The sequence below is a fragment of the Gopherus flavomarginatus genome, chromosome 5 (assembly GCF_025201925.1).
Source record: "Gopherus flavomarginatus isolate rGopFla2 chromosome 5, rGopFla2.mat.asm, whole genome shotgun sequence".
Lineage (NCBI taxonomy): Eukaryota > Metazoa > Chordata > Testudines > Testudinidae > Gopherus > Gopherus flavomarginatus.
Window position 1 is genome coordinate 92649961 of NC_066621.1, and position 17964 is coordinate 92667924.

Genomic DNA, 17964 nt, shown 5'->3' on the forward strand with positions numbered 1-17964 from the left:
GGCATCGCCACCAAAATGCTGCTGATTTTCGGTGGCAACGCCTATTGATGTTGCCGCTTGTCGGCGGCATTTCGACAGCGACACCTATTGACATTACCGCTTGTTGGTCACATTTTGGCGGATGCTCATCCACCGGCTACAGCCCTCAGTGGCTCATCGTCCGGCACCCACCAGACAAAAAAGGTTGGGGACCACTGACTTAGGCAGTTATTCGAGGCCAATCACCACTATTGTTAATTATTATTGATTTGTACTATTGCAGTGTCTAGGGGCCCCTGTCATGGACCAGGACCCCACTGTCCTAGGCACTGTACAAATACAGAGCAAAAAGATGATCCCTGTCCCAAAGAGAAGAGACAAATGATGGAAACAGAAAGACAGACAGGACAGCACAAGGAAACAGTGAGACGATAGTATCATACCACAGTATATTGACATTGACATTAATGAAAATTGAATAGAGTGCAAAAATATGGAGCTTTTAAAAAAAATATGGAGCTTCCATTAGCTCTAGGCTGCTGAGAAAAACATTCTGATTTTGCAAAGCATGTTGCTAAACTTTCTTTATTTACTGTGGGTTATTTATTGGTTTACCACTTCTTAGTATTGCTTTCTTTACTACAATTTGAAATAATTGATAAAGCTTAAATACCATCCTCCTCAGTTTAAGGTGCACCTATTGCGTCTCTAAATTAAACTTAATAGCATGACTGATGGGCTTTGGTGTCCTTTTAATTCTGAGGCTCTCAAGAAACAGAGAACCAGTGTCCTCCTGGAGTTCCTTTAGATGTTATGTAAGATGCATACACACTGACATTAGGAGTTTGAGTGGACCCAAGGGAGGTATATAATTATGCAAATGAGAAGCTCATAAAAAGGCGGCCATGGAAATGTTAATATAGTTAAGTAAATTCATCCTTAATGTGTTACAATTAAGTACTCCACTCAGAATGTTACTTGAAGACGGTATGAAATGGCACTTGGGATGAGTGGCAAGAGATAAACTTTTGAGAATCAGAAATATTGTCACAGAAGCACCTATACTTAAATATTTTGAAAATTAATATGGACTCTAAGATCTCAGTCTATGCAAGTTTATATGGTTGGGGGTAATGTCTTTCCAGGATAATTGGCAAGTGACTCCTGTTAAACTTGGTCCCAAGATATCAGATTTTACAATTACATTTTTATGTACGAAAAGCTCTTTTGGATACCTCATCAAGCTTTCTAAACTATATTTGTTATATTTTTCCTTTCTCTCTGAAGGCTGTATAATTGGACTAATGACGTTAACGCAGTCTGACTTTACAGGTGGAGAGACAGAATAAAAAATCAGATACAATCAAAAGATACAATGAAAAAACTAAAAATCTCTAAATTGCTTCTAAAATAGTTTTTCTTGTACAAAATATGAGGCACATGGAGCGTATGTGATGATGTGGTCTGCTATGAAGGTGTTATCAGCACTTGAGACAATCTGTATAACTGACTCATAGTTTTATTACCTGGGTGCATTGCAACTATCCTAAACTCATGACAATTAAACATTTAAACCAAAGTATACCATTTATAACCCCCTATTTTAGGCAAAATGCCTTTTTGGGTTTCTGTCCAAAATTGCAGAAATAATGTAGAGACTAGCACCTTCTCTTTTCCCCCTCACTTCTGGCCAGCTCAAGAGACGGGAGAATAAGGAAAAGAGCAAAGGAAAATGTAAATAACATTTTTACTGTTTCATATTTTGTTTATGTATCTGCAGGGTTCTAATTAGAGCAATACTGGGGAGTTAATGGATGTAATGTTGAGGCCTGGCGCTGTGACAGATTTGTTTGGGAAGCTATCATATGGAATATTGAGGCATGAATGTTCCTGGGTAATTCAGGTAAAAGGAGAGGTCTCTTTCCCACTTTGAACTTTAGTGTCCAGAAAGTGGGGATCTGTATGTCCCTTCTAAGCTTAATTTCTAGCTTAGATCTTGTAGTACTGCCACCAACCAAAATATAGTGTTTGGTATACTCCTTGTCCCCCCAAAACCTTCCCTGGGGAGACCAAGACCCAAACCCCCTGGATCTTAGAACAATGGGAAATAAACCATTCCCCTTCCCCTTCGCTTTTCCCTTCCAGATTTTCCCCTCCCTGGGTTATCCGGAGAGATACTGTGATTCAAACTCCTTGAATCTTAAAACAGAGAGGAAATTCACCTTCCCCCCGGCTTTCCCCCACCAATCCCTGGTGAGTTCAGACCCAGTCCCCTTGGGTCTTACACAAGGACAAAATCAATCAGGGTTCTTAAAAAGAAAAGCTTTTAATTAAAGAAAGAAGAAGTAAAAATTATCTTTGTAAAATCAAGTTGGAAAAATGTTTACAGGGTCTCAGCTGTACCTAGAGCGGAGGGACTCCCCCTCCCAGCCTAAGTATAAGTTACAGCAAACAGAGGTGAAATATCCTTCCAGCAAAATACACATTTGCAAAGAAAGAAAACAAACATAAAGCTAATCTGCTTTCTATCTATTACTTACTATCTTGAACCTGAAAGACTGTTTCAGTAAGATTGGAGAAATCTGGTTGCATGTCTGGCTTCTTTTAATCCCAAGAGAGAACAAAGAACAGAACAAACAGCACAAAACAAAGACTTCCCTCCACCAAGATTTGAAAGTATCTTGTCTCCCGATTGGTCCTTTGGTCAGGTGTCAGCCAGGTTCACTGAGCCTGTTAACTCTTTACAGGTAAAAGAGACATTAACCCTTAACTATCTGTTTATGATAGCAATATTGGGGAGTTAGTGGATGTAATGTTGAGGCCTGGCGCTGTGATAGATTTGTTTGGGAAGCTATCATATGGAATGTTGAGGCATGAATGTTCCTGGGTAATTCAGGTCAATGGAGAGATGCTAAAGAAGGAAGTAGATGTAAAATTGCTGTTAGGCAGAGTAGCAGCACCTAGACCCTGTTTTTCTCTCCCAAGTTGATCTAATCAGTTGGAATTCCACTGACTTAGGGAGCCCAGAAGAGGAAATGGTCTGATGTACTGGATGAGTCAGCTCTCATTAGTATTCCTTTCAAAGGCTGCCCTGGACTGGAGAGTGCTTGCTTCAGAAGATCCAATCAATGTCATCAATTTCCCATTCCCAACTTCTATGTGGTAGTTAGATCCACTTTCCTGTCACAGCAAGACAGCTTTTCCTGACTACACCTACATTTGCAACTTCCCTGCAACAGTCACAAGTTCATGAAAGCTGAATTAAGTCATACTTTAAATTATCTCAGGTTCAATAAAAAAGTTGCATTCAAAAATTCTCCATGTTCAAATGTCTGCTGTTAGGATCACTTTGGCCAGCTGATGTGCATATTTTAGGCCTCTCGATAGAGAAGAGATTATTAAAAACTCCAGGGAAATAAACTGCATGAGCAAATCCTCTGAAGCCTTTAAAATTCAACAAATTCATATTGAGAGGCAGGATGGTCTCTTGTGGTGAGCCCTAGATTCAATTCCCAGCTCTGCCACTTATGCCAGTTGTGACTGGAAAAGTCACTTAATCTCTCTGTGCCTCAGCAAAATGGGGATGATGGTAATAATTCCTTTCTCCCACCTCGTCTGCCTTGCTTATTCAGTGATAAGCTCTTTAGAGCAGGGACTGTCTTTTCCTATATGTATGTGCAGTACTTACTACAACAGGCCCTGATATTAGTTGGAAATATTTTAGTGTTCACAAGACCAAAAGGGGATTGTATTTGAGCTTTTCATGACAAAAGAGCGTCAACCCTAAGCAAGTAAATGTAGAGTAGGACCAAAATTTTCCAAAAAGGCTGCCTAAATGTACACCCGTATGTGCATATTAAAGTACCTAAATAAGTGGCCTGATTTTCAAAAGTGCTTAGTACCCTGTAGCTTCCATTGGTTCTTATGACACTTGGTATTCTGCACTTTTAAAAAAACAGGTCATTTACCCCACCACAGTGTTGAGGATACATTTATTATTTAGGGGTGGGAAGCTGATAACGTAGTGAAGGGGCCCCTGTAGATACTAGTGTAACCCCTTTGGGGTTTAGAGAGCATGGCCCCTTTAAATCTTTTTCCTGGGGGGAGGGGCAGAGTAAGAAAAAAGGAGGGAAATTCCAGGGGGCAGCGCTGGAGCTCCAGGGGAGAGGGGCAGGCCCTGCAAAAGGAAGCAGGGAGAACCTGCCTGAGGCCTGAGGAGGACAGGCCCAATCGGGGACACCCCAGGATGGGAGCCAGGAGGAGCACAGTGCCAGGCAGGAATTGCCCGAGGACAGGCCGGAGCTGGACCCAGCATCCCGGCTGCCCAGAGCTGCGTGGGGCTGAGTACTGGGGCATGTGACTCTGCATTGGGAAGGAGGGAGGTTGCTAGATAGGTAAGTGGGGAGGTGGTCGCTCAGTGTGGCTTTGCAGAGAGCGGCAGAAGAGGGCACCAGAGGGGTTTGCTGGGGAGCGTTCACTGGCGCTGAAGATGACCAGGAGCACCCAAGACTCACCACTGGACTGGAACTTTGCTCAAGACTCCTGAACTCTGAGTGCAGACACATTGCTCGGTGTCTGCCCTTCCAGACTGTGCTACCACTGGGCTGGTGGGGCCTTGGTTTGGATGCAGCCCTGTTTTACTGCTCCCCTTATATCTCCTCTTGTTGTATTACTTCTCTCATCCCTCTGTAAATAAATATCTCCCTTTGTTATATCCCCTGTACTTTTCCTGTGGGTGGGTGTGTTCACTCTGGGGGGGTTGGAACAGGTGCCCTTGGGGTGGAAGAGATTTCTCCTGCTGCATTCCTGCACGCGCCTTCTCTTGGCCAGAGCTGCCTACAGAGCAGACTCCGTCTTGGCCACGAGGGCGCTAAAGTTACACTTATGTAGATAGAACACTGTTAAATCCAGTGAGAGTTCCACGTGTGGCGAGTTTACGGGATCAGGCCTCACTATTAAAAGACCCTATGGGACAAGGACTTTGAACCAAATTCTGCTCTCATTTATACTTTTGCATGCTCATTAAATTAATCCCATTGAAAATAAGGGACCCAATGCTTCTGACCCAGCCACACACAAAAGGTATTGGAATGTTCCCAAAAAAGGATATTTTTGTGAAATGTTGAGCTTGATATCAACTAAATTGCTGATCAGTTCCAAACATTCAGAAGTTTATCAGCTGTGAACAGGGAAGTTAGGTCTCTCCAATTCCATGAAGTGAAAAACTTCCTGTTGCAGAGTGCTGGCAACCCAACCTTAAAAAAAATATACTGCCCTTGGTTAGAGTCATGGTCTTCCTCCTTCTGCACATCTGCTTCTGGTTAGGATTTATGGTCCCTTCTCCTCTCCATAAACAACTGCATCTGACTGGAAGGCCTGCTTCCCACCCAAGTCTCAGTGAGTCACTTCAGTGAATGAACATAAAATGGCAAGAACATTTTTATTTGAATCTTTTGTTGCATGTGGAAGTGTTCAAAACATTTCCTCCTCTTAAAGAGTAACTTTGCACAAATTACCACACTGTATCTGTTTACCTATCAGTAAAATGGGGATACTCTCCTACCGCACAAGGCATTCTGTGTTTGTTTCTAGAGCACTGAGATGAAAGGGGCTATATAGATACTCCTAATATTTTCCTAACTCCCTGAGTTTAGGCAGAGACCAAGTTCTTCAAGACACAATTGTAAAAGGCTATATCAATGCTTAAGACTGAATTTATTCTTAAGAGGTAAATATATTGTTTACACTTTATTTAATGTTACAGAAAATCCCATGCTTTCTCCATGGACTCTACCACAGGTTTTGACACAGTAGCAGTTGTCTCATGTGAGCAACTGGGAACTTCCTTTCCACCACCAGAAGTATCTGCTTGCTGTGTTGGGTGGAATCTGGTCACTGATGTTCTAAGCCATCCCATTAGTGCAGTTTTATAATATACACAAAGCCCAATCCCAAGAACAGCAGCAGCAGCAGCAGCAGCAAGGAATATTGGTATTCCAATAGCACCTCCCCAGAGGGCCTTCACAGGTGGAGGTGGTCCACTGTCAGTGCTCCCTCCATATCCTTTATGTTGACAATCTGGAGGTGCCCAGCCATAATTACAATGACAGTTTTTATGACTGTTGCATATTCCTCTATTATGGCACTTTGTTATATTACAGTCATAATTCAGGAGTGACACACTGACACAACTCGTGTTAACACAAATCTTTTCAGGACCACAAGATGTGCCATCTCTCACTGCTCCAATATCAGCTATATCCATCCCATGATGATAGTCTGTACCCCAGCACCAGTTATCATCAACTGGAGTTTGAAGTATGGTACTATGGTTCTCCAAAGATGGTATTATTTTCATGTTTTCACATTGGACCCTACCACATAAGGTATCTTCTACTTGACATTTCTTATATTTAGGATCACTATTAAGACCACAATTGCCAAACCGGTCACCTTGAGTATTCAATTCTCTGAAACAAACTAATGGAGCAACCTTTGCTTGTTTACCAAAAATCATTTTGCACTGTTGATCATGGCTAGAGCAGTTTCCACGATAGCAGTAGGCATTGTTCTGGCATGGGGCTCCATCTTGCACATATACATCTTTCTGGCACCACTCTGAAGTCCCATTGCAATATTCAGGAAGGTCACACTCATCAGTACTTTTTCTACATAGTTTTCCCGCTGGAAGTATCTGACAGTCTTCACAGCATTCTCCAAAAGCACAAGCTGCACCTGTGCTCAATGTACAATTGGGTTGGCAACAAGGATCCTTTTCACAATTAAATTTTGAGCCACAGTCACACTGCTCTCCACTTTCCACGACCTTGTTGCCACAGTACTTGAGTGTATAAACTTTCTCCGGTGCTGGAGGCTCAAGCAGACACCGTGCCTCAGTAGTTATTAAATTGAAATATTCGTTATAGCTGCAGTTACTGAACAGATCAGTGATGCTGTGGTATGCAGCCATGATGCACTTACTGCGCTTACATTTACAATAAACACCATCATGGCTCATGCCGAGGTTATGGCCCAACTCATGAGTAAAAACAATGGAAAATGAGTACAATCCCTCAGCCCTGAAAGAAAGAACAGCTGATCCCCAATGATGAGAACACACTGTTCCTATAAATGCTAATCCAAGGGTAACACCAAACCCTTTATACGTGACTAAGTGACCTGCATCATGGGGCAGCCGTGGATACAGTTCCCTTTTCCTCCAGTTGTTAAAAGTGCCAAGCAGCGCATTTATGGTATCACTAATTGGGATAAGGTTGTTTTGTGTCCAGATCTCCAGCCCCACTATAAACAACCGCACCCCCAGGGGATCGTACATCGAGTCTCCTATATTGACTATGTCTAGCAATTGCTGCAGGACGTTGGTTTCGTTTCTGCCTGACTGGACGAATCGTTCATTCTCCACCACGAAGACGACTTCCAGGTAGCGGGTATGTGTCCACCAGAGCCGCTCAGGCGCCTGCCTGGCCAACAGGCCCCTTAAGCCAGGGATCAAGGCTGCCTGGCGCTGCAGCTCCTGGTCGGTCAAGCCGCACCGCAGGCCGGCGGCCTCCTCCTCCACCCGGTACAGCACGTGCTGGAAGGTGGCGGAGTCCGGCACGGGCTCGATTTCGTAGCTGCCCTGCGCCGTGCGCAGCATGCCGCGGAGCCCGCCCGAGCAGGTGCTGAGGGCGGCCAGCGAGGCGGGGCTGCCCTGCACGTAGCCCTGGTAGAAGCAGTCGCGGCGCACGAAGGGCTGGTCCCGCTGGAGGGCCCCGCCCGGCCGGTAGGTGAAGAGGGCGAAGTGCTCGGGCACGAAGAGCCGTTTCTGCCTCAGGTGCACGACGCGGCCCCGCCCCTCCACCTCCAGCAGGTAGGAGACCTCCCGCGGGTCCTGCCCGGCGCGGGGCGCCAGCAGCCGCGGCACGATCACGGCGTAGGAGCGCCCGCCGCCCGGGGCCGAGCCGCCCGCGCCGCCCGCAAGGCTCCCCAAGCCCAGCAGCACCAGCCAGGGGACGCCCGTCCCCATCGCACCGCTCCCCGGGCAGTGCCTCCCTCGGGCCGCGGGGATGAAACCGCGGCTGCGGCCCCGCCTCGCCAGGGAAGTGGCTGTGGGGCTGGCCACGCCCCTTCGCGCGAGCCCCCTTGTGCCCGTTGAGGAGCAGGCGGGCGTCGGTTGAAGCTGGGGGGCAGGAGCGCGGGGAGGGCAAAGCACGGGGGAGGGGGCGGGGCCAGCCACGCCCCTGCCCCCACCCAGTTGTCATCTGTCTGGGCTTTGGCCCCGCCTTCATCAATAGCCCCTGCTAGCACAGGCGTCAAAGCCTGCTTCTCCCCCTTGGCTCTGCCCCTCAGCGCCCCTCCCACCCCTCAGCCAGCTCCCACCGCCAGGGGCGGGCATCCTGCACACTGGTGGGGCTGGATCTATTTGGCGTTTGAAAAATAGCATGCCCTCCCCCCATAAAATAGCCTTTAAATAACAACCGCCAATTCCAGCAGACACAAGTGGGCTCACCCTGCACAGCAGCTCAGTCCTGGGCTTGAGGATGCTCTTGACAACACAGGACACCCCCAGGCTAAAGAAAAAAGAGGATACTGACAAACCTAGCAGGGGTGCTGGAACAATTTGTATAGTGGTGGTGCTGAGAGCCATTGAACCAATCTGTGAACCTGGCATGTAGTGGAAACCACTTCAAGCCAGGGGATGCAGCAGCACGCCCACCATGTATTAAACCTAGTGGACTAAATTAATCCCTAGTGCAACTCCAGAATGGACAGTTGTTTTAAACCAGGCGTTAATTGGGCACAATGGCTACACCATATACATATGGATGCTTCCGCAATTCACCAATATCTTCATATATGTATCTATGGGCAGCCGGTAACCTGGCCGTTGGGGGAGGCTAGCCCCTGGCCCCACCCTTCTGCCCATCTGCCCCCCCTTCTTCCCTCCCATGCAGGAGCCCAGAGCATCCCCACCGCGGCACTCAGCACCAGGCGGCCGGGGGTGAGGCCCCAGTCCCAGTACTCTGGGCGGTGTGGCCAGCCCCGGTGCTCCGGATGGCAGCGCTCCCGGCCCCCAAAGCTCCAGGCAGTCAGGTGGCATGGCCAACCCCGATGTGCCAGGCAGCAGTGCTCCCAGCCCTTGGTGCTTCGTGTGGTTGGGCGGCACAGCCAGCCCCGGTGCACCAGGTGGTAGTGCTCCCAGCCTTGGTGCTCTGGGCGGCAGTACTCCCGGTGGCATGGCCTCAGCACCACCCACATGCAGTGCCAGCCCAAGGCACTCTCCCAAGCCCTCCCTCCCGCGCAGGGCTGGCGTTGCCCATTGCCCCTCATCCCAGCATGTTCCTCCATGCCTTGCTAGGGGTCATACCCCACTTTTTTGGCAAAACTATGCATTTGTCCAGTTTGCTCTTGCCAACTGATGGTTAGTTGGCAAAAGCAAAATAGGACAAATGCTCACTTTTACCAAAAAAGTTGGGACGGCCGGGATAGGGTTTAAAAAAGGGACTGTCCCAGTGAAAACGGGACATATAATCACTGTAGGGTAGGTGGAGAGGACCCAGCGATGTAGACAGGGCCTTGGGAGGAAGAGGCGGAGAAGGAGGTGGGGCTGAGAGGGAAGAGGTGGAACAAGGGTGAGGCTTTGTGGGAAGAGGTGGGGCCCTGGGGGTTCAGTTACCAGCAATTAGAAAGTGTGTGGAGGGGGGCGCGGCTGAGGTAGGCCTTAGCCCTCATCCTCACCCCAATGGCGGGGGGGAGTGATATGGGCTGTGGGCTACTTTTGGGGACTCTGGTACCCCCATAGTGAAGGTGGAGGGTTCAGGACTCCCCACAATAGCCTGGGTTCCCTGGGGGGCTCCTACAACTGCCCGGCTCGGACTTTTGGCTTGGACAAGGTCTCACGGGGAGAGGAGGAGCAGGGGCCAGGCTTTCCACACTTCTACTGAGGTTCCAGTACCTTTATTGCTGTTCCACTGCTACCCCTTTTGTACATCAGAATTGAAAATTAGGTCAGATTATGTATTCTGGAGTAAATATAACTCAGGTCACAGCAACTGTAATAGCAAAGTGCTATTATATAACCTAGACTGAAGGGCAATATCTCTAGTACTCTTTTTAAATTCATCTTTCTGCTAGGTGAAGCCTCGCATTAGTTTATCAAAGAGTCCCTTACTCCTGGGGCAATTCTGTACCAAAACATTAAAAATTCCACACAAAATATTTTAAAATTCTGCACTATTCTATATATTTTATTTGTCAAAATAATGCAATATAATTACTCTGGTTAAATAAATTACCAAAATAATTGAAAACTACAATATCATGGATGGCGACTGCGAGTAGGGAGCACTGGAGGAAATCCCCAAACCCTCTTGACTAATAATAATGTAGCTAGGTTTGACCCTTTTTTTCTGGTTATTAGTCAACAAATATATTCAGCCATATGCTCAGTGTTACATCATAGGCAACTGAAGAGCAAGTAAGGGCTGGGGGATCAAACTCACAATTTATATTGGCTACTGACCATCTCCAGAAAGGTCAGTAGCAAATAGTTCATGGAGCACCTTTTCATAGAAATTTTATTCAGTCCAAAATTTAAACCAGTTCTAATCACTAAAGCACCATAAGCATTTATAAGGCCATATTGTCCTTTATGCCACTCTGGCAATGTAAAGGAGCCTTAAAACTTCTATACCTGTTCTATACTCCTAGGGGAATTCACAAAGACAATGGGAACAATTCACTAAGCAGGCAGGCTGCTACATTCTGCTCTGAGGGGAACAGAACTTACCCCATGCTTACCTCCTCAGAAACACCCCATAGTCCTCTCCATGCAAAGTGTGCTGCAATAGCAAGCGAGAGGAACAGAATGTCTCTCTTTCTCTCTCATACATAACTACCCAGCCTCTGTGCCACAGCATCTCTATGAGCTGCTCCGGGTGTCCAGACAAACCTGCCTGCGCTGCCAGGGATCGGTGCATGACTGCTCTTGTGCCTTTTCCTTTGCTTCCCCACCAGAAGTCATTTTTCTGCAGGAAAGCAAAGAAATCCACAGGGTACGTGAAGTCTGCGCACGTGCAGTGATGCAAAATCCCCTCAGGAGTAGTCCCTGCTAAAGCCCTCTGCCAAATTGGTGGGATGCATGACCTGAAAATGTTACTGATTGCTTTCTGCCTCACTTTGACATGCAAGCCTACATATAACGCAAGAGATTAGTTCAGCTGTTGAACTCATAGCTGATTAAATGTTTGGTATTGATACGTGTGTAGGAGACTAATAATTCATGATGTTACTGTGCTGAGCATTTACAGTAAATCAAGGTAGGGTGACCAGATGTCCCAATTTTTGGGTCTTTTTCTTGTATAGGTTCCTATTACCCCCCATCCCCTTCCCGATTTTTCACATTTGCTGTCTGGTCACCCTAAATCAAGGTCATATCAAAGAGATTACATAATTGTGTTTCTATTACAGACTCATAGACTTTAAGATTAGAAGGGAGCTAGTCTGACCTCCTATACTTTACAGGCCACAGAACCTCACCCATCCACTCCTGAAATAGACCCCTAACCTCTGGCTGAGTTACTGAAGTCCTCAAATCATATATTTAAAGACTTCAAGTTAGAGAGAATTAAAAAAACCCACACATTTCCCCTTTAAGCCACGTCTGTCAGCCACATCATGATAAGTTCAGTAGATGGAATGGAGCAGCAGTTTTACTGTGAAGTCTATTTATAAATGTTTCCATAGGCAGCAAAATAATTTTACCCTTACCCTACCTTGATGCCATACCATATCAAGAAAAGCTCTTATGTGGGGTACTGGAAGGAAAGCATGTGTGTAGAATATGCTCCTAAGGAAATATAAATCTATATATATGAAGAACAATGAGGCAATATCACATCAAAGTTCTTGTTCAGACACCAACTGTCTATTTAGGGAAGGCTCACTTTTTTATTTTAATACCAAAACTGATTATATTTCATTCTGTCCTCCCAAAACTATTCATCCACTTGTATTTCAGTTTTGGGTGGCAGGAGGTAAACTTCTTCTGTTTTCCCTGCAAATATTGGAAACCATGCTTTTGCATATTACCCTTCAACTGTTTCATTTAATGGGGAATCTGTGTGCCTGGAAATAGGGTTAACAACTGTTTTTGTCAAGTATCAGAGGGTAGCCGTGTTAGTCTGGATCTGTAAAAGCAGCAAAGAATCCTGTGGCACCTTATAGACTAACAGACGTTTTGGAGCATGAGCTTTCGTGGGTGAATACCCACTTCCTCAGATGCATGTAATGGCTTTACATTGCATGTAATGGCATACATGTAATGCATACATGTAATGGCCATTACATGCATCTGAGGAAGTGGGTATTCACCCACGAAAGCTCATGCTCCAGAACGTCTGTTAGTCTATAAGGTGCCACAGGATTCTTTGCAACTGTTTTTGTAGATCTGGCTCTCCAGTAGTGATCAATGTGAGAAGCAGAGACACAAATGTACTTTTCCTGGGGCTGTTTGTTTGGGGGAAGAAAGAGAGGGAGCTTACATCTGGTGTCAAGCACCCTGATTTGACAGCTAACGGGCTGTGGAGGCAGTGGGCTCCCAGGTTTCCTTGCCTGGCAGGGAAGGTTGCTAAGGGTATGTCTGCACTACAGGATTATTCCGATTTTACATAAACCGGTTTTGTAAAACAGATTGTATACAGTCGAGTGCACACGGCCACACTAAGCACATTAATTCGGCGGTGTGCGTCCATGGTCTGAGGCTAGCGTTGATTTCTGGAGCGTTGCACTGTGGGTAGTTATCCCGTAGCTATCCCATAGTTCCTGCAGTCTCCCCCGCCCATTGGAATTCTGAGTTGAGACCCCAATGCATGATGGTGCAAAAACAGTGTCGCGGGTGATTCTGGGTAAATGTCGTCACTCATTCCTTCCTCCGTGAAAGCAACAGCAATCATTTCGCGCCCTTTTTCCCTGGATTGCCCTGGGAGATGCCATAGCACGGCAACCATGGAGCTCGTTCAGCTTTCTTTTACTGTCACCGTATGTGTACTGGATGTTGCTAACAGACGCGGTACTGCAGCGCTACACAGTAGCATTCATTTGCCATTGCAAGATAGCAGAGACGGTTATTAGTTGTTCTGTACTGTCTGCTGCGCCATTGTAAATTGGCGATGAGATGATGGTTATCAGTCGTTCTGTACCATCTGCTGCTGTCATGGGTGCCCCGGCTGAGGTCGGCCGGGGGCGCAAAGACGAAAATGGGAATGACTCCCCGAGTCAATCCCTCCTTTATGGTATCTAAAAATAGAGTCAGTCCTACCTAGAATATGGGGCAAGTGTACTAGAGAACCAGTGTACCAGAGAACCAGAGAGCACAGCTGCTCCATGTCAGATCCTGCAGAAATGATGAGCTACATGCCATTCTAGGGGTGCTCCTGCAACAACCCCACCCATTGCTTCCCTGCTCCCCCAACCATCCTGGGCTACCATTGCAGTGTCCCCCCATTTGTGTGATGAAGTAATGAAGATGCAGGAATAAGAAACACTGACTTGTTAAAGAAATAAAATGAGGAGGAGGCAGCCTCCAGCTGCTATGATAGTCCAGGCAGGACATTAAGCAGTGTGGGGGAGAGGAGCCCAGCATCCCGCTGCTATGATAGTCCAGGCAGTACAGAATCTTTTCTTTACACATGAAAGGGAGGCGGCTGATGGAACTCAGCCCCCATTTGCTATGATGAAGACGGTTATCAGCCGTTCTGTACCATCTACTGGGAATGACCGGGAGCCATTCCTATTTTTACCCAGGCGCCCCTGGCCGACCTCACCTGAGGCCAGCCAGGAGCACTCACAGGATGATGACAAGGACGGCTACTAGTCCTACTGCACTGTACCGTCTGCCACCGGGGAGGGGAGGGAAGAGGATACTGCTGTTCACTGCCGCAGCATCGTGTCTACCAGCAGCATGCAGTAGACATAGGGTGACATTGAAAAAAGTCAAGAAACAATTTTTTCCCCTTTTCTTTCACCGGGGGGGGGGGGTGGAGGGGGGTAAATTAACGAGCTATACCCTGAACCACCCCGGACAATGTGTTTGACCCTACAGGCATTGGGAGCTCAGCCAGGAATGCAAATACTTTTCGGAGACTGCTGGGGACTGTGGGATAGCTGGAGTCCTCAGTACTCCCTCCCTCCCTCGATTAGCATCCATTTGATGCTTTGGCTTTCCGTTACGCTTGTCACACAGCACTGTGCTGTGGACTCTGTATCATAGCCTGGAGCTTTTTTTCAAATGCTTTGGCATTTCGTCTTCTGTAACGGAGCGCTGATAGAACAGATTTGTTTCCCCATACAGCGATCAGATCCAGTATCTCCCGCACGGTCCATGCTGGAGCTCTTTTTGGATTTGGGACTGCATCGCCACCCGTGCTGATCAGAGCTCTACGCTGGGCAAACAGGAAATGAAATTCAAAAGTTCGCAGGGCTTTTCCTGTCTACCTGGCCAGTGCATCCGAGTTCAGATTGCTGTCCAGAGCGGTCACAATGGTGCACTGTGGGATACCGCCCGGAGGCCAATACTGTCGATTTGCGGCCACACTAACCCTAATCCAATATGGTAATACGGATTTCAGCGCTACGCCTCTCGTCGGGGAGGAGTACAGAAACCGGTTTAAAGAGCGCTTTATATCGATATAAAGGGCCTTGTTGTGTGGACGGGTGCAGCCTTAAATCAGTTTAACGCTGCTAAAATCAGTTTAAATGCGTAGTGTAGACCAGGCCTAAGATGTGTTGTATGTGAGGGTGATGAAGAGGAAATAGCGGCTCCTAGAGGATTCCTAGAAGTGTTTGGGAAAAGAAAAATATGAAGCCCCCATTAATTTGTGAATAAGATTACATCAATTTTTATTTCAGCTGCATCTCAGAATCCATTAGCCTTATCACAGTAGTGTCTGTGAAGAGGATTTCCCCCATTATATGATATATTCAATAAGACAAACTGATCTTCAGACTCTCAGTTAAATACTCTAGCCTTCAGTTTCATATTGCTTAGCTTCCAAAATAACCATTGTGCCAAGAAAGATTTGGAAAGCTAATCTTAAATCTGAATTGTCATTATCTAAGAGCACAGTGGACACAAACAGGGATCATGGATCCGCTATATAGCTCTCTCATCTTTCATGCACACACACACGGTGACTCACAACACAAATTCTGGAGCTACTTGCTCATTTCTCCAACACTTCGTGGCATTAGAAATATTGAATGCAGTCTCAAGGATCTCACATTTTGGTACTTAAACACCCCACTGATAGGTACGTTATAAATACTATATAGAGAGAAACTTTAGAATCTCATACTAAAAATATTATTACAGACAAAAGAACAGAGACTATGCCACATAGTTATTTCAAAGTGCATTACTTGAAGTTTAACTGCTCTATCTGATGTCACTTGAGAAAGTTCATATCAAAAGCCAATTTGGTTGATAAAATAATTTTGGGGGGATAACTTGAACGAGAGTAGTAAAGTTTGAAAAGATTTCATTAGAATCTTGCTTGACAAGTAAACCTGGCTTCTGGATTACTGGAAGTCATTGCCTAAGAAATGAAAGCTCTCACTGGTGGAAATGGAATCTCTCTTCTGCTTTAATATAAAGTACACTTTTGTCAGACTGTGAACATTCTTAAGAAGGGACCATTTTCACAAAAAGAGCATGTAATCTAACTCCTGGTATTACCACGCTTGTACATTAAAATCATTAATTGGCCCTGCAGGAGCTTAGATGCTGGCACTGTAAATTAGGCTGCCCACTCCCTCCAGGCGTGAGCTTGGACGGGTCACTGAAGGAGTACTCCAAGGCAAGTGAAAAGGTTGGAAATACTATTACAGTATTAGTACTCCCGCATGTCATATCTTTCAAAGTGGCTACATACATCTCACTCTTACCCAGAAGTAAAAGAGCAGAATGGCAGCCAAGTGTGGCTAGGAAGAAGAAAATACAGGATAAAAGCAGCTGTTATGCCACTCAGATTTAACTTAGGGTTCCACCATGTGCTTTGTTCCTTGGGTAAATGGGACTGCAAATACTATTATGGGAGAACATGTCACACAGGTAGCAAGTGCCTTTAGTTATTAAACTGACATAGGAATTACCATACTTGATTGGACCAGATTTCCTTCTAGTCTGGTATCCTTTTAAAAGTGGCCAGTACCAGATACTTCAGAGGAAGTTATAAGAACCGCATGGTAGGCAAATGTGGGGTAGTCTGCCTGCCTCCCCGATCCCCCTACCTTTAGGTTTTTGCTGGATCTCTACATTAGAGATCAGCTTAAACCCTGAAGCATGAGGTTAAATAATTCATTTTGAATGTGACTGCTTTTATTGTCATTTTGTTCTTGTGTTATAAGACCAAGAACAGAAGCTTCTGATTTATCTTCACTATTCCAGTCATCATTTTATATACTTTTGTCAAGTCCCTTCTTATTTATCTGCTTTCTAAGGTAAACAATCCTGATGTTTTTAATGTCACTTCATATGAGAGTTTTTCCAGGCCCCTCATCATTCTCATTTCTCTTCTTTGAGCTCCCTCTGCGTTTACAATATCCTTTTTCAGAGGGTGACCAGTACTGCATATGCTATTCCAGATGAGGCACATAATTTATATGATAGCATTATGATTTTTCAGTATTGTTCTCTATCCCATTCCTTATGCAGCTGAACATCTTTTTTGACTGCAGCTGTACATTAGGCTGTCTACAGTGATGCCCAGCTTCCTTTTCTCAGTTGATAGTTAATTTAGATCCTTGCTATGTGTCTGAGTTAGTTCCCCCCCTCCAATGTGCTTTATTTGTATTTATCAACACTGAACTTCATTTACCAGTGTATGGGCAATACACTCAGCTTGATTAGGTTTCTCTGAAGTTCCTCATAATCCCCTCTGGTCCTAACAAATAACCTTGTGTCATCTGCAGATTCTGGTACCTCACTACTAACCCCCCTTCCAGATCATTAATCAATGATACGTAGTATGGAATCTTGAGGTACCTTGGTTTTAACCTTTAGCCATGATGAAAACTGACACACTCTTGCCCGTTAATTTTGTTTTCATTAAGAGGGCCGTCTTTCCACGGAGATCAAGCAAGCCCACAGTAGCTTAACAGCTATACCAGCCCTCATCCTAACTTATTTATATTGCTGCAGGCAAGTCATTCATAGAGCAACTCCCCAGTATTACAGGATGGCTTTTACTGGACCATTATATGTTACAGTACAGTTTTCAAGCCAAAGCATAACCTCACCATCTTTGGGCGCTGGCAATGAATATAAAAACCTTAAAAATTTACTGTAATTTGTTTACATTAATACAATACAGAAATTTACATTATATGATGGGATTCAAAAGCTGCCAGGAGCAATCTGTCTATAGTAGACCCAAACCAAATAGGTAAATAAAGGAGGAATGTGATAAATCTAGATAGGAGATAGAATATACATTTATTTATACCACACAGAGGCAGGAAAAATCAAACTCCATTAATATCCACAATCTATATTCCAAACCTTGATATAAAATGAACTGTATTCTGAGCTTGTGGTTGTCAGTAAGCTCCACACATACTGATTATATTGTTTCCATAGTAACTAATGTATTTTGAAGTGGGAAAAATGGGAAAGGAAGATGGGGGAAGGACAAAAATATAAAGTCTAAATAGAACACGAGGGCTTACTGTGCTATTAGACTTTATTGCCAGAAGCCATAATACAGTCTACCCAAACCTGTGACACTGCCACGCCATCATCTATTCTACATATACAGTGCCTCCCTCTTCTGTCTTTCAAATTTGTTCCCATCGTTTTAATTAAATGGTGGACAATCTTGGTGCATAATCACAGCTAGCTTGCCCAGTTTGTGGTAATGTTCATGATTTGCTTCTGTGCAGTGTTGAGTACTGATTTCCCACTGGTTTCAGAGAAGAGTTGAAGATGGT

General features: G+C 45.4%; 1 protein-coding gene across 1 annotated transcript; it reads right to left on the reverse strand.

Moving 5' to 3' along the window:
- Window positions 1-5650: 5650 nt before the first annotated feature.
- LOC127051311 (disintegrin and metalloproteinase domain-containing protein 20-like) lies at window positions 5651-8005 on the reverse strand. Its single transcript, XM_050953505.1, has one exon. The coding sequence runs from the start codon at window positions 8003-8005 to the stop codon at window positions 5738-5740; it is 2268 nt and encodes a 755-aa protein (XP_050809462.1). The 3' UTR covers window positions 5651-5737.
- Between the last annotated feature and the right edge of the window lie 9959 nt (window positions 8006-17964).

Bases quoted from the DNA above. Each gene is read 5' to 3' on its own strand.
- LOC127051311 (XM_050953505.1), bottom strand. From the start codon at position 8,005: ATGGGGACGGGCGTCCCCTGGCTGGTGCTGCTGGGCTTGGGGAGCCTT.